We start from the raw sequence: 26,058 nt of genomic DNA, 5'->3' as shown, positions 1-26,058 counted from the left end.
TATCTCTCCAACCTCCAGTGTAGTTTTGATGGGCATTTCTCAAATGGCTTATAAAGCTGAGTTTTACTTTATTATTAATGTGTTTATCTGTGCACATTATGTATAGTGCCTGGACAGGCCAGAAGAGGGAACTGAATCCCTGGAACTGGAGTTACAGATGGTTGTTAGTCGCCATGGAGTGCTGGGAATCCAATCCAGGTCCTCGGGGAGAATAGCCAGTGCCATCTGCACCATCTCATAAGTCCAGGTTGAATATTTTGTTTTGTCTGTTGCTGGTCACTTCCATTTCAGCTTTTGAAAATTGTGCATTTCATGCCAGGCGGTGGTGGCACATGCCTTTAATTCCAGCACTGAGAAAGCAGAGGCAGGTGGATCTCTGTGAGTTTGAGGCCAGCCTGGCCTACAGAAGGAGTTCCAGGACATCCAAGGCTACACAGAGAAACCTTGTCTTGAAATATCAAACAAACAAACAAACAAGAACTTGTTGTCTATGGATGTCAAAGCAGGTCCTTTGCAACCAGTCTCCACCTGTGTAGAACAGGGCTCTGGGGCGATATTTGTCCAACCTTTCAGAACAGTCCCTGAGTTACACAAGTCTGCAATGCATCTGCTGCCTAAGATGCTATGAGGCTGGACCAGTGCGCTGGGGGAATGGTCCACTTCCCTGTCCCAGTGGAGCCCCATACATCCACAGGCGCTAATGTCACCTGTCTGTCTTGTCAGAACAGTCACAAAGAAGGCACCCATGGTCAGTGCAGCAGCGAGGGCCAAGGTAAAGAAGGGCTTCCAGGGCCACGGCGAGTCTCCTGGTACCAGCCTAGGTGTCAGTTGACTATATAGCTGGGTGTGTGGTCAACCATCAGTGATAGGGGGCCAGATCTTCTCAACATCTGTGTGCATAGCCTTTGGGAGCCACTCACAGTACTCAGTCAGCAGGACTGTGGGAAGAGGTGGCCAGGGTTAGAGTGCAATGACAAGGACTTGCTTGGTTGGACACACCACCATAGCCCATGGTATGGTTAGGTCCTTCCCCCTCCACCCCAGCCTGGTCACACTCACATCTGGGGCTTTTCTTCCATGCAGCCAGCAAGGCACCACGGGAGTCTGCCTTCTCAGCCACAAGGGCTTTCAATAGGCTCTCTGTCCTAGGTTGTAGCCTGTGGAGAGGGGGCAGCTGACTAGACCCAGAAGGGATGAGTGGACAGCTGGTGGGACCTGTCACTCAGCACAGAAAGCCTTCTGTACACAGCGGCGGCATGTAGGGTTCACCAGCATCCCTCCCGAGTCATGTCCACCAGCCCCTTGGGATGTACAGATGCTCCTTATCACGAGGGTACACTGGATTAAGTTGAGCCTTATCACCAAGACTGGAGCCCATATAAGAAGGGGGCACAGAAAAGAGGAACAGGCAAGATTGGAATGATGTAGCCATAGGAGAGACAGGTAGGGAGAGTTCTGGGTAGGGGTACAGGGTCCCTGAATCTTTCAGGGGGGTGAAATGTGCTAGGCTCACTGAGAGCTCCAGAATGAAAGACTCCTGTGGCTGTCATCCCCAGCATACACGACTGACAAAGGAGCCCCCTAGGAGCCTCTCTGCTACTGCCTGCCTTGACAGTCTAGGAATATACTCTTGTACCTGGCCCAAGTCTTCAGCATGGTGCTGGGGCTAGACAGCAGGCAGCTCTTGAATGAAAGCAGCTTGTGGAAGACCTGACGAGAGAGCATAGGCTGGCTGAGTAAGCCTGCAGCTCATGACACACAGGAAACAGGTCACAGGTAGCCCAAGCACCTACCTGTCCCTCCAGCAGAAACCGTGCAAAGTACTTGTAGCGGTCAATGCCTTCAGGAAAGTCCACCTGCACGGCAGGGAGTGGCCAGCCCACGCGGTCTGGAGGATGGGAACATGTGATAAAGAACCCATGTTAGACCCATCCTCCCAAGCCCATCAGAGGAGCAGGAGGGCTAGGGTAACATCCTCAGGCACATATCCAAAAGCAGGGCATGGCGCAGGTGACCCCGACTTACAGAACACACTGGCCCGGTGGCAAAGCACCCGTCCAGACTCTGGACAGTAAGTGGGGGCTGGCTCCTCCAGGGGTGCTTCAAACTGGCAATAGGAAGGCAGCAGGGATGGGATCCACTGGATTTCGACGGTAGAGACACCTGAGGTCAGTAGAGGGCACAGTCAGGAGGCCTCACATGCTCTCCCAGACAGACAGGGAGTTCCACAGGGCCCACGGGTATCACCCTGTGACTTGAGTCCTGGCCACTACACAGTACCTTTCATGTACATTTTGGTGGTCTCCACAATTTCCTGGTAGATCACGAACTCAGGCAGCTCTCTGAAGAGTACAGAGCTGGGATGGATGAAGACAGGGTCATCTAAGAGAGGAGTCTGCAGAGAGAGAGGTAGATGGAGGCTCATAAAAAAAAAAAAAAAGCTGGGCCCTTCAAGTCCAACTTTCAGAATCCAACCGTCAAGTCAGAGAGCCAATGACCCAGGTCCTACTCAGGACGCGTTGCTCCTTGGCCATCAACAGAGATGAAACATGGGCCTGAGAAGATGACTTAGTGAATAAAAACCTGATGACCTGCTGATGTCTGCCTGTGCATGTGTGCCCCCACACCCTAAAATAAATAGAGAGCTAGGGTCCAGTGAGACGGCTCAGTGAGTGAATAAAGGCACCTGCCACCAAGCTTGGTAATGTGAATTCATTTTCTGGGACCCACATGGTGGAAGAAGAAAAAAGATTTCTGAAATTCCATGACTTCCGTATGTGGATAACAGACAAATGCACAAAGTAAAACGCAATCTCCATGTGTGGGCATAGCCTGGAACCCTAGCACTTGGGAGGTTGAGGCAAGAGGATCAGCCTGTTACAAAAAACAGAAGGTGAGGTCCTGGTGTGGATAGACCTTGGACAAAAAATGCTGGGGGATGGAGGTAGCCCCAGAACACCCACATAGGTCCTTCTGGTGAACTGGCTAGTACGGGAAAAACCAAAGTCACTGGGCAATGGGTAGAAGGCTCAGCTTTCTCCGGGACAGAGAAAGTCATTCCAGTTGACTGTGTTGATGTTGTCCACACTGAACGTAGAAAAGTCAGAGGGTTGACTTTATGGTGTAAAATGCAACTCTAGAAAGTAATCTTGAAGCTAAGGGTAACATCCTAACCTCCAATAAACAGCCCCAACTTGCTCTTTGGTGGGGCTTTCCCAGAGGTCATGGGTCCAGTCACCAAGGGCAGGCCCATGACCCACCTTGTAGGCATTCCTCCATTTGGGGTCTAGCAGATCTTCGCTCTGAACCCGGCGGGCTAGGTGGTCACCCAGGCCAGCTGCCATGATTTGCCGCAGATAGGTCACCTGGCTTTCAGTAGGTGGCTGCATTTTGGGGTCCAGGAAGAGCCCGGCCTCAGGGCACACTGTGTTGACTGGGAGGAAGGTAAGAAAGAGGTGTGTGAAGTCTAGAGTTAGAGGAAGTCTGCCAGGCTTTCAGGAATCATCTAGCACTTGGGTCCCACCCACACAGTGTCTGATTCTGAATCACAGTTTAACAGTGGCTCAGTCCAGAGCCCCTTCCAAGGCCAAGGCTTAGATTCTCATGCTTGCAAAGCCCTGTCAATGGACAGCCATTCCATTGGTAGGATAGTTACAGGAACCTCAGTCTCATCTGTCTCCTCTGCGGAAAGGTGGCCTACAGGGACCTGTGGCCACACATGCGGACCTGTCATTAGTGTCAGGTGGCTGTCCACAATTGCAGGATGTTGCATCTGAGGACAGACTGCCTAAGTGTAGCAGTGGACACGATAGCAAGCCCCAGTAATGCCCTGATACTGGGCAAGCATGGGCTGCAGAACAGCACTGAGTTCCCAATTAGCCTTGGAGAGGGATGAGACTGCCCAGATGCCATCTGAACCTGGTGACCACTTTGTATCATAAGGTGGGGACATTCCTTGAGTCCTAGAGGCTACTGACAGGAGCCACCTGTAGCTGAGTGTGAATCCTGTACCAATGAGGCCAGAACTCTGGGGACATGTGGGAGGGAAGAAAGGTTCTAGCTGAACAAGGGAAGAGGACCAGAGGGTGTGGCCAAGGGACAGACGACCTGAGGAACAGCCTTCTGGGTGAATGTGCAAAGGAACCTGTCTAAGGGCACTTGGAGTTGACTTGGGGTTATGAGTCCATCTTAATGGGTAGGCAAATGAGCAAGTGTTGAGAGTCTTCACCACAGCAAACCCAAACGTCTGCCCACACTGTTGCCTGGCTGTACCTGCAGTGGTCAGCTGGCCACGGAGGCGCCGGATCTCTAGCATGGCCTTGTAGCGCAGTCCATTAGCACGGCAAAATTGTGGTGAGCAGCCGGCGTACTCACAGGCTCCCACAGCACCTGTTGGGCACAGTAGGGCGTTCTCACTGGTTGGCTCCAATCCACTCCAAGCTACCAATCACCCTCCTTCATGCCCTAGAGATGGCACCAACCCAGTAGCACCATGAGGTCACCAAGCTTCAGAGATGCCCCCTGCCCAGCCCAGGTCCTCTTCATCTGGGCCACACGGGCTCGACGGCCCTTCAGCTCTGCAAGTTCCTCTTCACTGGCAGCTGGTCTGTAAACATACACATGGCCCACTGGGCTTCAGCCCACTGCCCTCTGACCATCAGCGTCTCCAGATCCTCACCGCTTTTTCTTTCACACACAGCAGCTTGGGTTCCCCAGGCTACCACTGATCAAAGGCACATAGGGCTCCACGGGATTAGGCTGTCACCAACCTACCTGTCTAGCTCCTCAAAGAGCTCACGCACAGTCATGGCAGCCACAATGGCTATGGTGTAGGGCAGGCAACCATGCTGCTGGCTCAGTGCTAGCATCTTGGCATAACGGGGTGCCACGGGGAAGGTGGACATGGTCCGTCCCAGTGCGGTGATGGGGCAGCTCAGTTGTGACATCTGCAACTTTTTCATTCTGGGGACAAGAGTCACAGTGGGTAGGAGCCATGGAGCCTGCATTTGGAGGCTCTGTGCATGCTTGAGTCCACCCTCCCACTCCTACCTTTCATCTTTCCGAGGTGCCTGCAGAGCCCCCAGTGCAATCAGCAACTCCTCGGCAGCAACAAGGGCCTCCACAGAGGGAGGTGTGGGGAATGGGAAGTTGATGACCTGGGTGCAGGAAGGTAGGAGAGGGGAGGGACAGAGTGATTCAGAGAAGCAAGTCCTATGAGTTCACACAGGCTGTACCAGGTACTGATCCCTCTTCCCTCCAGCTTGTCCCCAGGGTCATGCTGAGACATGGGTCCTGTTCTGAGTGCTCAGGAAGTTGTCAAGATCTCTCTAGGTCTATGTGCTAGGATGATCCCAGATTAAACCTGTGTTCCAGGGGCCATCCTTGTCAACTAAAATCTAGACGTTTAAAAGCAACAACACACAAATCATCATGCAACACTTAGAAAAACAGCCTGGCAATTAAGGTATCATGCTTGAAAAATATAACCATGCCCACAGGTGGTCACATGGATGAACATCAAGTTCTCAATGATGACGTAAAGTATGTGAGTTTTCTTAACTCTGAATGGGTTGTTTGTAAGAAACAAAAAGAAAAACCACCTTAAAGGGACAGATTTCTTCCCTAGAATTCAGCTCAAGACGAGGGCAAAGGCCTATGCCACTGCACACAGTAAGGTTGCAGTCTTTTTAAGAGACAGAGTCTTGCCAGGCATGGTGGTACACACCTTTAATCCCAGCACTTGGGAGGTAGTAGTGGGCAGATTCATGTGAGTCTGACCCTGGTCTACAAAAAGAGCTCCAGGTCAACCAAGGCTGCATCACCAGGCCTTGTCTCAAAACAAAGGGAGAAAAATATGGTTTTATTCTTGTGCTGAAACTCATGTTTCAGGCTGGCCTCAATCACAGCAATTCTCCTGCCTCGGCCTTCTAAGTGTTGGGGCTATAGATGTGAGCTATGATGGCTAACTGAACCTGGAACTTCTATTCATCCTGTTTCTACATCCTGAATGTTGGGGTTTCAGGTATGCACCCCATATTGTTTATGTAGTGCTGGGTATAAAGCATTTAACCAATCAAGCTACATCCCTAGTTAAGGATATATTCTTTATTTTTAAATTTTTTTTTCTAATTTTAAATTTATTTGTATGTGTCTGTGGATACACATGTGCCATTGAGCAAGTGTGGAGAACGGAGAACAACAAGCAGGAGTTGGGTCTCTCCTCCCACCATGTGGTTCCTTGAAACTTAAGTCCCCAGGCTTAGCAGCAGGTACCTTTACCTGCTGAGCCATCACCCTAGACCAAAACTTCACTTTCAAAACTTTCTTCTGGGTTCTGGGACAGGACCAGGACCAGATGCATTTTCAGGCATCTGGATTCTGTTACTTACTACATGTATTCTTGAACAGAGACTGTCACTCCCCTGCCTTGGTCTCCTTATCTGTTAAGTGGGTATCTGGTTGTCATGGGGGTAGGGGTAGGCATGGCAAGCAGCATAAAGAGACCCTCTTCGCTGGACCACCTAATTCTGGAGTGGGGACAGGAACCCCAACTCCATGTGAGGACCATGCCGGTGAAGTCAACATTCAAGGATCAGCAGCATCTCTGAGTGCCCACGAACAGCATGAGACCTGGCTGTCCCCAGGGGACAGGAAAGTTGTCCTCACTAGAGGACACCCCAGGGCACCTTCTAACAAACTTCGGGATGCCACTTCACTTGGGTTCCCTGGCAGGTGCAGCTCTGGGATGACAGACTGGGTGATGTGGAGGACAGACTGGGAAGGCATGGGGAGGTTACTGGCTGAGACTAACCTTCTCAATGTTGAGGGCCTTCATTTGCAGGATCAAGTCCTCCACTGGTCTGCGAGTGATCTCTGGGGGAGGAAACTGCTCAAAGTCCCCAAAAACAGCTGAGGAATACAGCCTAAGTGGGGAGAAGTAGGGATCAGAACGAAGAAAGTCAACCATGCCCGCTACTCACAGGGCCAGGCCCTCGTCGCACCAGTGGCAGTGAGTCCCACCTCCAGCTACACCAACTATACGCTCTTGTATTTTCTAAGTTTTCCCTTCTGAAAACTAAAATGGTACTGGAAGAACAGTAATAAAGCTGCTCGAAGAGCCATCATTAGGGGAAAATACTGACCAGTGTCCATAACTGATGAGGTTCTATCTCCTGGACCTCAGAAGAGCCCTCAAAGCCATCAGCAGACAGACAGAGCCTAATTTAGAACTGAGGACAGGTTTGAACAGAGAAGGCAGAAGATGCTAAGGGCACTTGCCCGAGGGAAGCACAGACCCTCATGTGACTGCAGACAAACAACAAGGCAAAGGTGTAAGATGAGAACCTGGGCACCTGGCTAGTGGCTAGTTCCTCCACCACTGAGCATTAAGCCTAGAGCTCCAGACGGCCAAGGATAAACACAGACATCCAAACACAGGGACACGAGTGTTTACAACAGGAAAAAGGAGCAACAATTTCAATGTGCAGCAGGAAAGAACGGTAGCAATGTGACAAGGCGGCACAAAAGTGACTTAGCCGGCAGGAGAAGCATGTCAAGAAACTCATCACACTGGGTGGTGGAGCCTGACAAAAGGGAACACCTAGTGGGGGTGTCCACAGGGAATGACCACTCACAGGAGCCACTCGCTGCCTCAGTGGTGGCGACAGCTCAACCATGGAAGCACGTCAGAAGTGATTACTTCTGAATGAGCCGTGGACCACCCGCCACAAACACAGCAGCCAAGGGGAAGGTAAAGCAGCCAGCAAAGTGGGAAGAGCTGTAGAACTAGTGAGGACACAGGGCCCACTCACTGCGGAGGACAGCAGCAGTTCTGCTTCTCAACGCCTGAGTGCAGGAATAAGTGACCTACCTATAACAGTGTCCTGGCTCTGTTCGGCCTGCACGACCAGCCCGTTGGTCAGCGGATGCCTGGGAGACCCAGGTGACACGGAAGGAGGACACGCCTGTGACACGGTCATAATAGCGTTTTTTAACCTTCCCACAGTCCACCACATACTTGATGCCGGGGATGGTCAGGGACGTTTCAGCCACGTTAGTGGCCACCACGCACAGTCTTGTCCCCTCTGGAGGAGGTTTGAAAACCTGAAAAGGTGGGGAAGGCAGGCAAGACAACATAAAAATCTGGTGAAAATCTAAGAGACAGCAGTAGACAGATTGCTCTCAGCTAGGCAAGAACCATTACTGTCCAGCAAGCTCTAAGCACAATCATCAGGAGTGGTTTCTATCATTTCCTACACTACCAGGGCTAGTCAGAAAATAGATGAAGAAGTACTTCAGGCTTGAAACATCCCATCCTAATGCTCTCAAGAGCTATCCCATTACCTGTGCCTGCTTCTCCGGGGCCAGCAAAGAGTAGAGCGGGAGCACGTGAAGAGGCAGGGAGGCATCTGGCTGCTCACCTGTGGTCAAGCATGGGACACTGGAGTCCAGGCTGGACAGATGGCATAGGCATAGGTCTAACTTTAACTGCCTGGCAGCTCCCCATCTCCCCACCCCCAAGTGAGAGACCCAACCCCAGCCCCAGGTTTGAGGGTTCGTATTCAGATACAGTACCAGGAAGCCCCTGAACGCTGTTACTGCTGCCCAGCACAGGCCTGTGATACCTGCCTAAGAGCAGCATCCTGAGAGCAAGTTGGCCCGGGTATGTGTCTGGGCTATATGTGGCAGGCTGTGTTTGTATGGAAGGAGCCCTTTGTATGGAAGAAGCCCTTTCCATAGAAGTTCCTCTCTCAAAAGATACAGAACCTATGCTGGGTTCAAGTCAAGCTTCTGAGTATCTGGGACCTCCTAGTCCACGCTGGACAACAAGAAGCTGTCCCATCAACATACTCAAGAGGCCCTGAGAATCCAGATGCCTTCCCTGTTCTGTTGCATGAGGCCTGTGTGAGGGCAGGAAAGGCCAGCCTAGGGATGGTGACTCCAGCACTACCATTACAAACATTAGGACCTCAGGAGACTGCAGTGGGCAAAGCTATCAGAAAGGCCCACCCTCTGTGCTCACACACCAGCAGGAGCCAGGATGTGTTTGGTCACATGTATGAGGACAGGACTTAGATTCTTCTGGTCCCAGGGTCAACAGGGCCTATCATGCAACAGGGGTTCAGCAGCCCATGCTGAAACCAAGCAATGAACCCGAGGGCAGAGCTCTGCCAGGCCACACCTTCATTTGCCTCACTGTCACCCAGGTCCAGATCCAAGTCAGAGCCCAGGGCCTCCTCTTCGTCGTCCATCTCTGCCTCCCTGTCCTCATCGCCTTCGCCTGCTGGCAGCACAGAGTAACTGTCCAGATTGATCTGAGGCAATGTCTGGGTGAGGAGACGGCAACACCATGAGGTCAGGCAACCTGGGTGTGAACCAAGCCACACACAGGGGAAAGACAAATTTGCTCACACAGGGCTTCTCCTCACAGGGACCTACGAGGTGAGGTCACTGAACAATAACCTCTGCCTCAGTTTCCTATATTAAAAATTAGGTATGAGGGGCTGGAGAGATGGCTCAGCGGTTAATAGCAATTGTTCTTACAAAGGACCTGGGTTTGATTTCCAGCAACCACATGGCAGCTCTAATTCTAGTTCCAGAGGACCTGACTCCCTCTTCTGACCTCCCCATGTACCAGGCATGAACATGGTGTACATACATACACACAGCAAAAACTCATGCACATAAAGTAAGTCAATCTAAAGAAATATTCCTTTCAAAGATTGGGTATGAGTCAGGTGTGGTGATGCACATCTTTAATTCCAGTGTTCTAGAGGCAGAGACAAACTGATCTCTGTGAGTTCAAGGCTATCCTGGTCTGCATAGCAAGTTCCAGGTTTGCCAGGATTACATAATGACATTCTAGTTGAATAAGTAAACAAACAAACTAAATATAAGCATGGGGTCATCCCACAAGGCTGCTCTGAGCTATATACACAAAGTTTAACAAGCTGCCTGGGCCACCTAAGTGTAAAAGAGGGTAGAGGCCACCTAGTAGCTATAATTTAGTAGCCACACCACTGACACTGCACCCAGCTATCAGGGTGCCTGTGGTGGCCCCTTCCTTGACCTGCCCCCCAGCTTCAGAAAGCAGATCTCCCTATTTCAGCAAGCAGCCACGGCTCTATTTATGCTCTAGGATTCTCCCAGGCAGACCCTGTGTTGTAAATCACAATGCACCCCCACCTTGCAGCCTCCACAGCTGTACTATCCACCAGGACACTCTGCTGTGGAATGGGGCTGGACCAATGTGGCCCCCAGGAGCCCCACATGGCTCACAGGCAGCCATCTTAGATGAAACAGACTTTCACTTTCGTTGCACTCTAGTTATACTTAAGCCCAAAGAGCTACATGAAGCTGGCATCTGGACAGCACAGGACGATACAGGGCTCCACAGGCTTCCATGTACCATGGCCTGGGCCTTCTTGGCCCTTGTCCGGGACTTCTTAAACCTCCGCATCCCTTCTGCTGAGTCCTTTTCCTCTTCCTTTTCTGGAAAGGAAAGAGGGTGGGAAGAGGCTCCTGTAGCCAATGCAGGAGCAGGTACTTCACTCTCGTCACCCACAGCAAACTGCTGCAACGAGGAGCATACTTCTGTGAGGGCACCAAGGTGCAGCTCTCCGCAGACATCCCAACTAGAGCACCAGTTGCCAAGCCCAGGGGTAGGGGGTGGAGGGCTTTGACAGGGAACTGTGGGTCAGTTACCTTGTGGCTGGGAGCAACGGGTGGGGAAGGCCTTCCTAAGCCGGCGGCACAATGCATGCACCTCGGCCTGCCCTGTGAGAAACACCAGGATGCCGCCTGCAGAGAGAATGCAACCAGTCACTTGGCAAACTTATCCTTGCAGGAGTGCCTGCCGAGAGGCTGAACCAGGAGCCAGGGAAATAGGTACCGGGTAGGAAGGAATCAATTACCCCAGACCAGCAGAGTGGTGAGGGGCATCTGACAGACTGCAACACAGCAGACTCTCAGGGACAGAGGCCATCTATACTTGCCCTTTTCGAGAGGATGCTTTCACATTCCCACTTCTACCTTAGATGTGGGGGAAGGGAGTGCGGGAGCTAAGGCTCAGGAACAGAAACCATGCCACTGTGGTTTGACTGTAGGGTCAGAGGGCTGAAAGGCAAACCCAAGTCTTCAGTGAGGGAGGAATGTGCCAGTCCCATCAGGCCTTACCTGCAGGCAACATCCGGTGGATCTTGCAGATCTTCCGAAAGCACTCGCCACTGTAGTCATCCAGTGGGGTCCGCTTGTTGAAGTGGACTGTCACTGGGAACTGCCTGGACTCAACCTGCGGCAGTCCACAAAGGTATGGGAATGCTGCAGCCCAGGGCCTCCTTCCTATGACCATCTCTGAACTAACCCCTAAGACCACCAGTACTCACACGTCAAGGTCAGGCTGAAGCTGCAGGGGCTCACCCAGATCTTACCTTGATGACTGGGGGAGGTGTGGTAAAGAGCCGCTTGTTCTGGGTGAAGTCCTCGACCCGAAGTGTGGCAGACATGATGAGCAGCTTGAGGGGCAGACGCCTCTGTGAAAGACAGCCTGGTGAGTCCGCATGGAGTGCTGTGTCTCTCAGCCCCGTGTTTACAAACAACTAGCAACTGCACTCCTCAGGTTCCCCCAGGAGAAACAAGACACAGTCACAGGGAGCCTGTCCACTGGGGTTCTACAGGTGACACGGGCCAGAGGCCTGAACTTGAGGCCAGCTAAAGGGGCCATGGCAGGATTCCACCTTCATGAAAGAGGCAAATGAAGGAGAGGGTCAGCACTGGGATGGGGCAGGGTTCAGCCATGGGACCCCAGTGTTTCTTTCTGGAGGGACATAAAATACTCTAGAACTGACTGAATAGAGACAGGTGGACGTTTCTGAGCTGAGAACTCCCCTTACTCACAGTCCATCCTACTTATGGCCACTTTCACTCTCAGATCACATTTTGGGAGATTATCACTGGCCTCGAGGGGTCCCTGGTACTTGCTGCCTGCCTCTTTATCAATCTCCAGCTCACAGATCCTGAATTTGCCTACTGCCAGTCACCCTGGCCAAACAGTGGCTCCAGGAAGGCAGGAATGGCATTTCACCTTTTCCTGGTCACTGTTCATTACTACCATCTTTAACATGGCTGGGTACACGGCACTCCCAGAACACCCACCTCTTCACTGAGCTGGTCTACTGAAGGACAGAAACAGGGCTGTTCATCAAGTTCCCTTCAGAGAGCATGTCCCCAAAGCTGGTCCCTCACATCCACTGTCTGAGCACAGAGCTGGAAAGAGGAGCAAGCTTGGGAAGGGACGAGTAGGCTTGGGGAGCAGAAGAATCAACTCAGCAGCCCTACAAACCCAACAGAGCCTGAAGCTCTGGGGAACCCTTTAGCTGGGTCCAGCAAGGCCTTCCCAGCTTTAGCTTTTTGCCTGAGCCTTGAATATGGAGCAGACACTCACCATGCATGACATTGGATCAAGGTCTGTGAGTTAGTAGGGGCAGTGCAAAAAGACACAGTCGGCACCAGCAATACTTCATGCCCAGGGAAGGCTGTGTCTTCTGAGACTCTGCCCAGCCCAAGCCCCTGACAAGGCAGCATTAGTCTGCTGTCCTTGTGTACTTCCTACACACCTTGGTCCGGAGAGCCACAATGCGTGACAGGAGGCCGAGAAGGATGTCTGTGTAGACGCTCCGCTCATGGGCTTCGTCGATGATCACCACTTTGTATTTTAGCAGCAGGAAGTCCTGAGGGGGTCAGGAGTTATACCAGAGTGTCACCAAGTCCCCACAATCACAGGCACTGAACCGTGTGAACAGATCCCAGACTGTTCCCACTCCCTCCGAAGCTCCTACAGGCCCCTGGGAGAAGCAGCTGGGCATCTTGGTTGCCTGCAGACATTGTGCATGACCAGAAGCCAGTTGCTACTGCACACTGTAAATTCTCCTTTTTGAAAAAAACATTTGCTCTTGTAGGGTGTGGTGGCACACGCCTTTAATCACAGCACTCGGGGCAAAGGCAGGTGGATCTCTGAGTTCAAGTTCAGCCTGGTCTATAGATTTCTAGTACAGCTAGGGCTACACAGAGAAACCCTGTCTCAAAATAAATAAATAAAATAGTAATAATAATAAAAAGACCTTGTCTTTTATTAACCTTATTTTCTTTTGACAGGTTAGCTATCCCAGGTTATCTTTGAACTACGTGACCAAGAATGACTCTTTGAACTTCTTATCCTCCTGCCTTTAAGTCAGTGGTTCTCAACCTGTGGGTCATGAACCCTTTAGGTCAAATGACCCTTCCATAGGAGTTGCCTAAGATCGTTAGAAAACATAGACATTTACAATTCACAACAGTAACAAAATTATAGTTATGAATATGAGAAACTGTATTAAAAAGTTGCAGCATTAGGAAGGTGGTCTAAGGGCTCGGATAGCTAGTTATTTTTCTTTCTGTAGGGCTAGGGTTGGAACCCAAGACTTCACGCATGCTAGGCAAGCACTCTGCCAACTGAGCCAACGTCCCCAGTCCTGCTAGAAAAGATGAATATGCAAAGTCACATTGCTCACTCATCCCAGGCCCTCTCTGCTCACACTGACCCTGTGCCCTCCGTCACTGATAACTTCTATTTGAAAGTGATTCTCGGAGGACCAGCATACTGAACAAGCAGCTGAAGCTCCGAGAACGGACCCACTCAGCGTCCCACATGGCAGGCATAGCGGCGCCGCCGCCAGTGTGACTCCACTCTACCCGAGTCCTGTATGAGACCAGACAGGCAACTGACCTTCTGGATCTCTTTGAGCAGCACACCATCTGTCATGAATTTGATCCTGGTTTCTTCAGTCACGTTCCCTTCGTAACGGATCTGGTAGGAGACAACACTGTGGGGAGAGGACTCATCTCAGGGAGGGTGACGTCTCCAGAGCTAGAGGCAGCTGGGGCTTTGGCAACATGGTCCCTTCAAAAGAGGCAGGGGAGGACCCTTCCCAGACATGCTCTGGGGCCAAAGATGGGGGCAAGATTGTGTGATAACCAGACGAATGTCACCAGACACACTGCAGATCTAGGACAGAGCGTGGCAGAGCTCACTGGAAGACAAGAGTTCTTTATTCCCAGAGTCACACAGACAAGACGGCGGAGATGCTACAGTGCTCGGCACAGGTGGCAGCTACTGACACCAGCCTTAAGGTAACTGGGGTTCATTATCTTATTTGTGAACATGTAAACATTTTATAATAAAAGATAAAAATTCAGGATTTGGGGGGGGAGGAGTTTGGTGTCCGTGTACATGCAAGGCCCTAAGTCCCGTTCCCAGCACCACAGTGTAAAGAAACGTAAGTCCCTGGCAGAGGGTTTTACAACCAGAATTCTGGGTTTTCAAGGCCTTATACCACTGGCTCATTAGCTGGCTACCACTTGTTCACAGCGAAGATATTTTGTCCTTTAATAAGTGCTGGGTCCCTCCCTGCTCTGCAGCCCCTGCCCCAGAGGGTTAAGAGGGCTCTGTTGGACCATCCCTGGGAATGAGGCAAAAATGACTCCCACCATGCCAGGCGGTGGTGGCGCACACCTTTAATCCCAGCACTTGGGAGGCAGAGGCAGGCGGATTGCTGTGAGTTCGAGGCCAACCTGGTCTACAAGAGCTAATTCCAGGACAGGCTCCAAAGCCACAGAGAAACCCTGTCTCGAAAAACAAAAACAAAAAGACTCCCAGCATACCCTCCTTCCAGCAAGACTGCAAAGACCCTCTATCCCTCTATACCCCAGGAATCAGGGCCTTACCGCTGTGACAAATTCATCTCCTTGGCCACACGCTGGGACATGGCTATGGCGGCCACTCGGCGGGGCTCTGTGACACCGATGATGCTGTCCTCACTGGGGAAGAAGACACATTAGCCATGCCTGTCTGTCCCGGAGTCACCTACACTCCAGGGTCAGTACCTGAAGATGAAACCCAAAGCACAGGGTACAAACATCGCTTGCCCTGTGTCAGGACAGCACAGCCACAGGACAGCGGGGGAGGGGGGGTGTGGTGGGGGGGGGTGCAGCCCACGTTCCACAGATGGGGACCTAACAGAACTTGGTATACCGCTGGGACACATTTCTAAGTGATACTGTTAGGATGAGGAAGTTTCATCTGGGGCGGGGGAAGGGCTGATGTGCATGGCATTCCTGAACAGATGAGGCCCATGTGTGAGCTGGTAAGCTAGAGAAAGCCAGATAACAGGGATGACAAATACACCCTGCAATGCTGACAGAGTTGAGGTCCAGCTGAAGGGAATACCAGAACCCTGTATCACCTTGGGAACTTCTCTGCCAACTGAATTAACGTCATAGTGAGTTGAGGTGGATGGTGGGGTATAGAAAATTACATCGAGGGGCTGGAGAGGTGGCTCAGAGGTTAAGAGAACTGGCTGCTCTTTCAGAGGTCCTGAGTTCAATTCCCAGCAACCACATGGTGGCTCACAACCATCTATGAAATCTGGTGCCCTCTTCTGGCAGGCAGGCATACATGCAGGGAGAACACTGTATACATAATAAATAAATTAATTAAAAGTGCACAGAACCTAGCAAGTTTCCATGTGCACAGACTGAACACACACGTGAGAGAATTTCCTTCAGCTTGGGTGGACCTGGATCACACTCTTAAATGAATCTGGCCCTCTGACCGTCCCACATGCTAATCCCTTTGCTGAATGTCACATGCCAAGGGGACAAGGCACTGTGGTAAGCATGAATTACTGAGAACAGTGACCTGACACACACGGTCATAAGAGGCTCACAGGGGCCACAGTAACACTACGGAACACATTATTCCATGAGCCTGACACTGTGGTGTTGTAGTCACCAAACCCATGTGACCACTGAGTTTAGTGTCACTACCCCATTTCACAGCTGACAGCAGGCCCAGAGTGGCTGGTAATTCATCTGGTCAGGATTGTGTCTACTAGAGCTCAGGTTCTTGGAACCTAAGTGTCCACTGTCCCCAGAGAGTAGAGGGACATCCCTGACCGAGCCCCACCTGCTGTAGCCTGCTTCGTAGAGAAACTGGGGCACCTGTGTAGTCTTCCCGCTGCCAGTCTCGCCACACACAATGACAATGGGATGCTCAGCCACCGCCTCCATGATGGTTTGCTCTTCAGCGAGGATCGGGAGTTTGAGCCGCTCTTGCTGTGGGAGAGGTTAGAGGGAAGGGCTGCAGAACAACAGGCGGAGAGGGTACCCCATTCACACACAGGTCATGCATGGTACATAGTGTCTAAAACGGATAGGGAAGGGCTAAAGAGATGGTTTGGTGGTTAAGAGCACTGGCTGCTCTTGCAGAGGACCTGGGTTAGATTTCTAGCTGGCACATGGCAGCTTAGAACAGTCATCTTTAAGTCCAGTCCCAGGGGAACCTATGCCCTCATCTGACCTCTGCAGGGACACATGTGGAGCACATACATACAGGCATGAAAAACACCCATACAGATAAAATTTAAAAAATATCTTTTAAAAAAATAAAATAGTTGCCAGGCGGTGGTGGTGCTTTAATCCCAGCACCCAGGAGGCAGAGGCAGGCAGATCTCTGTGGGTTAGAGGCCAGCCTGGTCTACAGAGTGAGTTCCAGGTCAGTCAGGGTTGCTACACTGAGAAACCCTAAGTTGAAACCCCCAATAAAAAATTAAATAAAATAAAAGGCATAGCCACTTGGGTTGAATGTCTAGGGAGAAGCAACAGCCTGGGCCCTAGAAACAATGCTATACCACCCATGCCACATCGGAGCCCATAAGGTGGGCATGATCACATCCCCATTCTTAGAAGCAGATACTGAGGCCTCTCCATCAAGATATTCCATTAGTCTGTTTCTAACCACAAAGAGAAGAACACACCTGCATTTCAGGGGTGCGGTTCACAGGAATGAAGACGGCAGGCTTGGACAGGGGCGGAGGTGGGGCAGAGGCTGGTGATTTTGAAAATGCAGAGGTCTCAGATGGAGGGGGCTGGGGGGTGGGTACAGGGCTCTTGGTCCCAGAAGGAGCTGGTGGCAGATGCACTGTGCTTGCTCCTGTGCTGTCAGGTTGGTCAGCTGTGTCCTCTTCAGGCTCTGAATCCCCTGAAGTCTCAGATTCTTCCTCTGTTGATGATGACCTGTGACGCTTCCGGTGGGCCCCACCAAGGCTATTGACTTTCTCCTGGCCCTGAGCTGCTGGCTGGTCGGGCTTCCTCCTGGGAAAACAGAGACTTCAGGCAGGACATCTGACATGGCCATGGGGGCACTTTGCCATGGACCAAAGGCCACACCTCTTTGACCCCAGGCCCTTTGCACTGGCTGTTCCTCCTCTGAGGCACACTTCCTGCAGATTGTCACACTCAAGTGTCTACTCAAAATCACCTACCAGGGACACTGCGTGTCACTGGGCTCAGTCCCAAATGCCAGTCCCTTTCCTAGATGCTTCCTCGTCTCTGCCTTACCTTTGGCTCAGTTTTCTGTAGCAGGGTATATTAGTATTTGGTTAATGAACACCTGCACTTTTCAAAAGGAAGGAAGTATTTTGCTCCTTGTTCTACCTCAGGTCCAGTGAGGATGAGGCAGTACACACTCAACCAATAGCAGTGTCCTAAACAGAGAAGTTTGGGGGGAGGGGGGAGAGCAGTGTGTGTGTGTTGGTCTGGGACGTGCTGTCCTGTAGGAATGCCAGATTGGGATGATCCCAAAGTTGTGATGGTCAAGCCCAGGTGGGAAGTGGGCTTTCAATGTGAAGCCTCAGAATTCAACAGTGACCACAAATGACCTCAAGAGGGAGCCCCATGGCAAGTGCAGCCTTTGAGGTGTGGGATCAAGGTCATGATTGGTGAGAAAATGTGACCTACTTGTGACGTATAAGATGCCAGGCAGGTGCACGGCCTTTGTCAGAAGAGCATTCAGTCTGGATAACCCTCCACACATTCCCACCCATGTAGGACGCCATGAGCCGTGAGCCCCCTCAGGTTCTGTGACTCACTCTTTGGTATGATACATGCGGTCCCCAGTGCCTAGCTTGGCTGTAGTGTAGAAGAGACGCATTTCGGCCTCCGAAACTTGGACTTCACTCAGTTTCTGGAGCAGTTCGGCACGCTGGGAGAGGCAGGAGAGTATTAGTTATCAGACAGCTACTGACTGCTGACCGGGTCCTAGGACTTTTCCTGGGAGGAGGCAAGGATGTCTCAGTCTAGTTAATACTAGATTTTAAACTATAGGGCAGGATGTCACCCCATAGCTATGAGGTCTTCTGGACAGACAAGTGAGCTCTGTCTTTGACCTTACAAAATCCAGAGTCCTGGGACACAGCTCTGCAGTACCATGGTGTGACCACTGGCTGGCCCTATGCCCAACAACCAGACTGAATAAAGCACAGCACCCCTTGCTGACCTGGGGACAGACATGACTGCTCATTTGGCCACTCCCTAGGCTACCCACAGGGCCACATAACTTCTTTCCCCCTGTGTGAGCTGCGGCAGTTTTGGCTTCATTGACTTTGACAATGTACGTTCCCGTTTTATACACACACCTCCTTATGTATGTGTCAGTTTTTAAATCAGGCCAGCAGGATCAGGGCCTTGGATGACACACGTAGTTAGTGGCTACTGTGTCACTGTATAGACACAAAACACTCCCCTCCTCTCAGAAAGTTCTACAAGACAACCTTGCTGCAGGAAGTACATGGAGGGATAGAGATGTCCGAGCCTCATGATCGGCAGCGCTGGGGTAGACTGGCCACAGCGAGGCGTACCTGGCTCTTCTTCTGCTTCTGTTCTAAGACTTTCTGAAGCACCTTCCTCTCCTTCTTCGTCAGAGGCTTCCTCTCTTTCTTTGATGGGGGTGGCACCTTGGCCTTCTTCTTCTTCTTCTTCCCCGGCAACACGAGTGCATTGCTTGCATCCACTCCTTTTAACACATCCTTGTCTGAAAAGACAGCCTGTCTCACTACAGTGCAGGAAGTCATGGAGGGTCCTCGATGCTTACTCATGACAATATCAGGTTAGGTCACCGCCTCCCGCAGGTGGCCTACAACACCTACAAACCTCTGAGTGTTGAGCAAGGGTCTGGTCTGTGTTTCACAGCTATAATCATTGCCAAGCTAAGACGTAGGGGCTGAGGGATGTGGCTCTGGCAGAGGGAACCTAGGTCACATGCTCAGAGCTCTGGGTTCCAACCCTAGTACCATAAAGCCAAGCATGGTGGCACAGGTCTATAATCATGTGAGAGGGGAAGGAGAGAGGACCAGACGTTCCGACACTCTTGACTACACAAGCCAGCCTGGGATACATGAGGCCCTGCAGTGTGCTCAGAGCTCGGCTACTGCCACATCTACTTTTAAATTAAGAGCCGGGGGTGCATGATTCCACAGAGGAAGTTAGGCCCCATTTCATAGATATGGAAACAAAGGCCCAGGTATGTGAAGTGTCTCGCCCCAAACATCTCATACAGTCCAGATTCTTCTCTGATGTCCTTTCTTACAAACTCATCACCTTACTGATCCAACCAAGGGGTCAAAGAATACCTTGGGGAGGCAGTCTCCAACAGATGGTGGGGTTCCATCTGGGAACATGCTTAGTCTCAGGAGCCTGGAAGATACACTCGAATCTACTGGATTGCTCTCCAGCTTACTCTCCTCCCAGACCAGCCTGACCCTGGTGGCCATGTCCTCTAGTGCTCCAACAAATGCTCTTGCCCTCCCTTCTGGACCCAGGCAGCATCTGAGATGGAGGGGGAAGTCCTTCTCACAAGCTCCAGCTCAGCACCCTCCTCCCAGATCTCCTCCATTTCCCTCTCTTTCAGGGCTGGACCTTTCTCGGTAAGCCGAATCAGACTTAAATAGATAGCATCTATCACAAAATTGTTTATGGCCCCTGAACTTGCTGCCCTGAGCAGCTGAATTGATAGCTGCTAGGTTTCCTTCTATCCTAGCACCCGCAGGGCCCCGAGCACCCACATCCAGAACTGAACTCACATGGCTCCCTGTGACAGCCCATACCTGCCTTCTCCAACAGCCTCACCAACACCTATTCATTCTAAGACTCATTCTTGTCACCTTTGTACTCGTGCACAGGACATCAGTGAATCTAGCCAGCTCTCCTTCAGAATACACTAGAATCCAAGCACCATCTCCCTGGTCCAGTGATCAACTCCACCCTCCTACCCCATCATCCTTCAACCTGTAATGCTTTCCTGTAATGCCATAGCTAATATGCCGCTGCTACATATTACCCTACCCTCCTCAGCTAAGCCTTTCTCAGCTCCCCACTTCCTCTGTTTCAGAGGTTGGGGATTGAGACAGGATCCTGCTTTGTACCCCTGGTTGGCCCGGTGCATGTGACAAAGTTCAGCTGGCCTCAGATTTACAGCACATCGCTCCTGCTTCAGCCTCCCTCAGGCTCGGTTTATAAGTCTATCTGTCTCACAGGTACACAGTACACAGCCTTTTGTTTCTTTGTTTTTTAAGACAGGGTCTCATTGTAACCCAGGCTGATCTCAAACATTAGGGACCTTTCTGCCTCAACCTTCTTTCTCTTTAAAGTCTCAATCATCTCCACAACCACACACCCCGATGTCCCCTAGACCCTGGGTTTCCTCTTTCATTTTTTTTAAATATTTATTTATTATGTATATAATATTCTGTCTGTGTGTATGCCTGCAGGCCAGAAGAGAGCTCCAGACCCCATTACAGATGGTTGTGAGCCACCATGTGGTTGCTGGGAATTGAACTCAGGACCTTTGGAAGAGCAGGCAACGCTCTTAACCTCTGAGCCATCTCTCCAGCCTTTCATCTCTTTCATTTTTACCCAGGTCTCACGGTCCTGACATCACATGGGAGGCCTTCCCCAGCACAACACCCACTCCTAGCTTTGGCTCTCTCTCTAGTGCCTACCTGCATGCCTGCCATAGTCTATGCATTTTTTATCGTTTCCCCCTGCCCGTCTGCTTCAGGTAACCAGGCATGCCTGGAGTGACAGAAATTTCCACCTCCTATTCTACTGTCACTACTCCCGGAGCCCAGAACGGTGTCCCCGACGCTCAAAGTGCCCCTGCACTCAAGCACTGCAAGCAGCCTTAGGCACAGCTCACAGGTTTGGGCTGAAACACACATTTACGAGTCTCTAGCAAGAAGACGATTACAGAAGGTCTGGGAATGGATGCAAAGACCACATGTGCACACCAAACTCCCGGCAGCATCCCCACGTTGCAGTACAGACAGGCTGTCACGCCCCCTGCTCGGGTCACGTGGAACCCGGCTCCCACTCCAGTGACCCTCCGGGCCCGACTCCTCACCCTCGAGCTCCAGCCGCACAGGGGGCACTTCGGGGTACTTGGCGGGCCGCGGCTCCGCCTGCAGCCGCCCCTTCACGTTGTAGCGGCGGCGCAGCTTCCCCATGGCGCCTGGGCCACGCGCGGCTCCCTCAGCGAAACTCACTAGAAGTCAGAACCAAGGCGCGAGACTTCCTGTCTGCGCATGCGCAAGAGCAGAATTTCGGGTGCTGAGAGGCGGAGTTGTAGGCCGGATCTGACGGAAAGGGAGGCCGTAGCGGAAGAGGCGGGGCGCAATCCACCGACGGGCGGGGCCTATTTAATAAGGAGGCCGGGCCTAGAAGTGGTTGAGCAGCCGAGGTTCTGATTAAGTTATCCTGCTAGCTGAAACCTGAGGACTTTTGAATTGCATACTATTAATTTGGGGCTGAAGAGATGACTTAGCGGTTAAGAGCAGTGGCTAGCTCTCGGGTTCGATTCCCCGCAACCACAAGGCAGTTCCCAACCACCTGTAACTCCAGTTCTAGGTGATCTGACGCCATCTTCTGGCCTCCGTGAGAACTGCACGAAGGTGCTTATGCAAACATGTAAAAATAAACCACCAGCCCGTGCCTTGAATCCCAGCCAGAAGGCAGAGGCAAGCAGATCTCTGTGAGTTCAAGACCGTCCTGGTTTACATATTTATGTACATAGTAAATTCCAAATCATCCATAGCTACATAGCGAAAGCTTGTCTCTAAGATGGGGGAGAGGGTCTCTAAAATGAGGGAGAGGGGTTGTAGAGAGCTGGCTCAGTGGTTAAGAGCACTTGTTGCTCTTCAGAGGACCTAGTTTCAATCAGCACCCACATAGTGGTTCACAGTCATTTGGGACTCCAGCGACCAGCGACCTCTTCCGAAAGGGTACTAGATACACATGTGGTGCCCATGTATGGCATGCAGGCAAAGTGATCACATCTAAATAAATAAATTTTTAGTATTAATTTGACTAAACTTGTAAAATATAATGTCTCTTCTCTTCTTGCTTTGCTCATCTGTATTTTCTGATATTCCCCGCAGGTGAGGTGCATTAATTCCACAGGAAAATGTGTAACATGTTCCCACGGCAGGAACAGAAGATGTAAAAAGAAGGCATTTTATTAAATGGTTTAAAACTCCCTCTGTCACTTTGTGTGAGGCGTACTCGGAAACATTTCTCAACCCTGTAATTACCCCGCAAATAGAATAGTTCTATTGTACCACACTTGTTCTGTTTGAGAATTAGTTTGAATGGCAGGTGGTGGCACAGTGAAATCTCCACTCTTGGAAGGCGGAAGCAGAAAGATGAGGCTAGGTTCAAAGCTGACCTTGTCGATGGAGGAAGCTAAAGGCTTATCTGAGACCCTAGCTCTGCAGGGGTCTGAGAACACCCTGGAGGAAGACCCCAGACTCAAATAGTATGTAAAAGCAAAGAGCCTTTATTCTGCAGAAACAATCAGTATATGCAGGGTCATCGTTCACCTGTACAAAATGGCAACAACCCTGAGAGGAAGAAGCACGCAGGCTCCTTTCAAGCATAGTTAGGGGAATTTCGGGGATGGTTAAGTCATCTCAAACATAACTGGTTAAGCAAGCAGCAGTTACATTAGTAGACTTCTAATTGACTGAGGTTTTATCTTTGGACATACTTGGGTAAATTTCAAGGGGGTTGCAGGAACTATTGTTGAGACATTGTGGGGCCGATTTAGGCCTTGTTCACGTTCTCTCCTTCATCTCTGAATGTAATTTATCAATAAATGGTCCTTTGTTGGGAGAGACACTTGTTTGCCCCTCTCAGAGAAATAAAACCTAAATTCAGTTGTAAAGGAGGAAAAGTTTAAACCCTTCAGCTCAAAAAAGAAGGAAAAGAAAAAGGTAAAAAGGGAGAAAAGAGGCCGAGTTTGGGTTGCAGAGCAAAATCCTGTCTCTGAAAAATAAAATTACAGGGTCTGAGGATACCTACCACTGAGTGCACATACCCACACACTGATTCACACATATACAAAAAGGAATCTTGCTGGGCATGGAGGTGCATGCTTTTAACTCCAGCATTTCAAAGTGAGAGTGCGGAGGCAGGTGGACAGTCTCTGTGAGTTTGAGGCCAGCATAGTCTAAGATGGCTTGGCAGGTAGAGACAGATGACTCCTAACCCTGACTATCTGAATTCAATCATGGACTGCATACACAGACAATTTTAATATTTTTTAAGACAGGGTTTCTCTTTGTAACTCTGGCTATCCTGGAACTCACCAGGTAGACCAGGCTGGCATAGAACTCACACGGATCTGCCTGTCTCTGTCTTCCAAGTGCTGGGATTACAAACATTCACTGCCTTAGCAGATAAAGGGACATTCCACAAAGCTTGATGACCTGAGTTCAATCCCCAGAACCCACATGGTGGGTGGAGAGAACTGACTGACTCGCTAAAACTGTCCTTCACACACACACACACACACACACACACAGAGAGAGAGAGAGAGAGAGAGAGAGAGAGAGAGAGAGAGAAATGTAATAAAGTAGTATATAAATAACAGAGGTCCAGAAGATACAAAAAATGTCCTAGACAATAAGAAGAGGTACACACAGCAGCTTGGGTGTATTTCATAAGAGTTAACAGTAGAAGGGTTTGGAGAGATGGCTCAGAAGATAAGAACCCACAGTGCTCTTGCAGAGGATCAGAGTTCAGTTTCAAGAACCCTCAGTGGGTGGATTGCAGCTACCTGAAATTCTTGCTTCAGAGAAGCACCTCTGGCCTCTGAAAACACATACTCACACATCGGTACACACATAGTTAAAAGGAAACAATCCTGCTGGGTACAGTGGTGGTGATGGTGGTGGTGCATGGTTTGAACTTCAGCACTTCGAGGGGATGCAGAGGCAGGATGGTCACTGTGAATCTGAGACCAGGATGGTCTACAGTCATTTCCAGGTCAGCCAGGGTTATATAGTGAAGCCCTATTTCTCTGGAGGTTGTATTATATTTCCCTCTAAAATACTTTGTTTGGGGAACAAGGTCTTACTAGGTACCCCAGGCTGATATGTTACAGAGATCTGCCTGCCTGTTTCTCAGTGCTGGGATTAAAGATGTATGCTGCTTGCTGGGTGGTGGCGGCACACCTTTAATCCCAGCACTCCAGAAGCAGAGGCAGGCAGACCTCTGTGAGTTTGAGGTCAACCTGGTCCACAAAGTGAGCTCCAGTTCAGCCAGCACTGTAACACAGAGAAATCCTGTCTTGAAAAGCCTAAAAAAAAATGTATTAAACCCTTTGAAGGTTTTAGCACAATGTGGTGGTACACGACTTTAATCCTAAAGCTCCTGATACCAAGACTGAGGCTGGTGAGTCTCCGAGTTCTAGGCCAGCACAAACTTGAGACTATTTCAAACACAAACAAAAAGTTTAACATCACATGAAAATTGAAAATAACAGTAAAAATATATGAAAAGACAATCCATAAAGAAGTAAATCAAACCCCCAATAATATTTGGAACTTCCATAATACAGAAGAATAGAGTTCAAAAGTAACTTTCAAGTTTTCTTTTGATGGGTGCTGGGGATTTGAACTCAGGTCTTCAGACTTGTACAGTAAACATTCTCACCTACCAAGCCATCTCAGCTTTCAATTCCCCTTTTTGTGGTGCGGGGGTTGGCTCAGGACCTTTGCACAGGCTCCGTGCATGCTTCCCACTGTGCTGTGCCCTGGCTCCAGTGTTCTCTCTTTGGACTGGATCCAGGTTTATTTTCCATTGTCTCAAATGTCTGAGTGTACCTGGTTTGTTTGATTTAGAGTGTGAAGGAAAGAGGAAAATTTATTCTCTGAAGGTTCCATCATAGAGTCTATGGAATATATTGAGGATATAGAGGTTGCAGCAAAAAAAAAAAAAAAAAAGAATGACCCAATTCTGTGCATACGCACACACAAGACACCCTCAAGATAAGACTGAAGGAGGGCCAGGCCGAATAGGGTGGAGGGTTAGCTATGCAGGGGTGAGGAGAAGAGCAGCGGGCAAAGGTTGTCTTGTCTCCAGAGGATTTGTCAGCATAGGGGCTGGGCTGTGGCAAAGTCCCTCAGGAGATTTCAGGAAATTCCTAGTTATCTAGGACCCTCAGAGGAAGCCCTTCCCTGCCTGCCAAGTATCACAAATCCCTCTGTGAGAGTGATCAGCTACATAGGCTGGGGTAGTGTTTCCTGGATTTTATTTATTAATTTAATTTTTTATGATTCTGGAGATTGGACTTAGGGCCTTCCATGCACTAGACAAGTAAATGTCCTGCAGCTAGGCTACATTCCCAGTCTTTTAAAAGAGAGATTTATTTTTATGAATGTTTTGTACAAAGTCTCACTGGGTTGCCCAGCCTGGCCCTCTACTCATTCTGTAGTCTAGGCAGGTCTTGAATTTGTTCTCTTCGTGCTTCAGCTTTCCATAGCCAGAATGACAGACCTGAGTCAGGGTTTTACTGTGTAGCTCTGGTTGTCCTGGAACTCGGTTTATAGACCAAGCGGGCTTCGAACTCACAGAAATCTGCTTGCCTTTGCCTCCCGAGTGCTGGGATTAAATTAAAGGCGTGCACCACTGCTGCCTGTTGCTTTATTATTTTAAATTAAAATATATAATTCCTAATCTTCCCTTGCCTACCGAGTCCTCCCATGTACCCCATTTTATTGTTTTTGAGGCAGGTTCCTACTATCTAGGGCTGGCTGACCTGGAACTCAGGGTATAACTTAGGCTGACCTGATCTGACCATCCTTCCTCCCTCGGCCTCTCTAGGGTTGGATTTACAAGCACACACCATGC

At 50.3% G+C, this 26,058-nt stretch overlaps 1 protein-coding gene across 1 annotated transcript; it reads right to left on the bottom strand.

Moving 5' to 3' along the window:
- Nucleotides 1–48: 48 nt before the first annotated feature.
- Nucleotides 49–21,447, bottom strand: Dhx37 (DEAH-box helicase 37). The gene is made up of 27 exons (XM_087903623.1): nt 21,272–21,447; nt 18,732–18,904; nt 17,964–18,076; nt 16,851–17,187; nt 16,001–16,149; nt 14,761–14,853; nt 13,763–13,859; nt 12,615–12,728; nt 11,430–11,531; nt 11,176–11,290; nt 10,705–10,800; nt 10,409–10,491; nt 9,182–9,326; nt 8,344–8,420; nt 7,871–8,103; nt 6,812–6,923; nt 5,050–5,156; nt 4,774–4,962; nt 4,482–4,606; nt 4,273–4,389; nt 3,261–3,433; nt 2,281–2,395; nt 2,026–2,163; nt 1,794–1,888; nt 1,637–1,710; nt 1,060–1,157; nt 49–938 (listed from the first exon to the last, which is right to left on the bottom strand). The coding sequence occupies exons 1-27, from the start codon at nt 21,372–21,374 to the stop codon at nt 853–855; spliced, it is 3,459 nt and encodes a 1,152-aa protein (XP_087759749.1). The 5' UTR covers nt 21,375–21,447; the 3' UTR covers nt 49–852.
- Nucleotides 21,448–26,058: the final 4,611 nt, after the last annotated feature.

The sequence above is a fragment of the Myodes glareolus genome, chromosome 2 (genome assembly GCF_982192425.1).
Source record: "Myodes glareolus chromosome 2, mMyoGla1.1, whole genome shotgun sequence".
Lineage (NCBI taxonomy): Eukaryota > Metazoa > Chordata > Mammalia > Rodentia > Cricetidae > Myodes > Myodes glareolus.
Note: the sequence above shows the minus strand (reverse complement) of the source record. Positions and strands in the feature narration are given on the sequence as shown.

Bases quoted from the DNA above. Each gene is read 5' to 3' on its own strand.
- Dhx37 (XM_087903623.1), bottom strand. From the start codon at position 21,374: ATGGGGAAGCTGCGCCGCCGCTACAACGTGAAGGGGCGGCTGCAGGCG. The intron at 18,077-18,731 runs GTACGCCTCGCT...TGCCTCTCCCAG, and splicing joins AGAAGCAGAAGAAGAGCCAG to CGTGCCGAACTGCTCCAGAA. The intron at 939-1,059 runs GTGAGTGTGACC...CTCTTCCCACAG, and splicing joins ATGGAAGAAAAGCCCCAGAT to TCCTGCTGACTGAGTACTGT.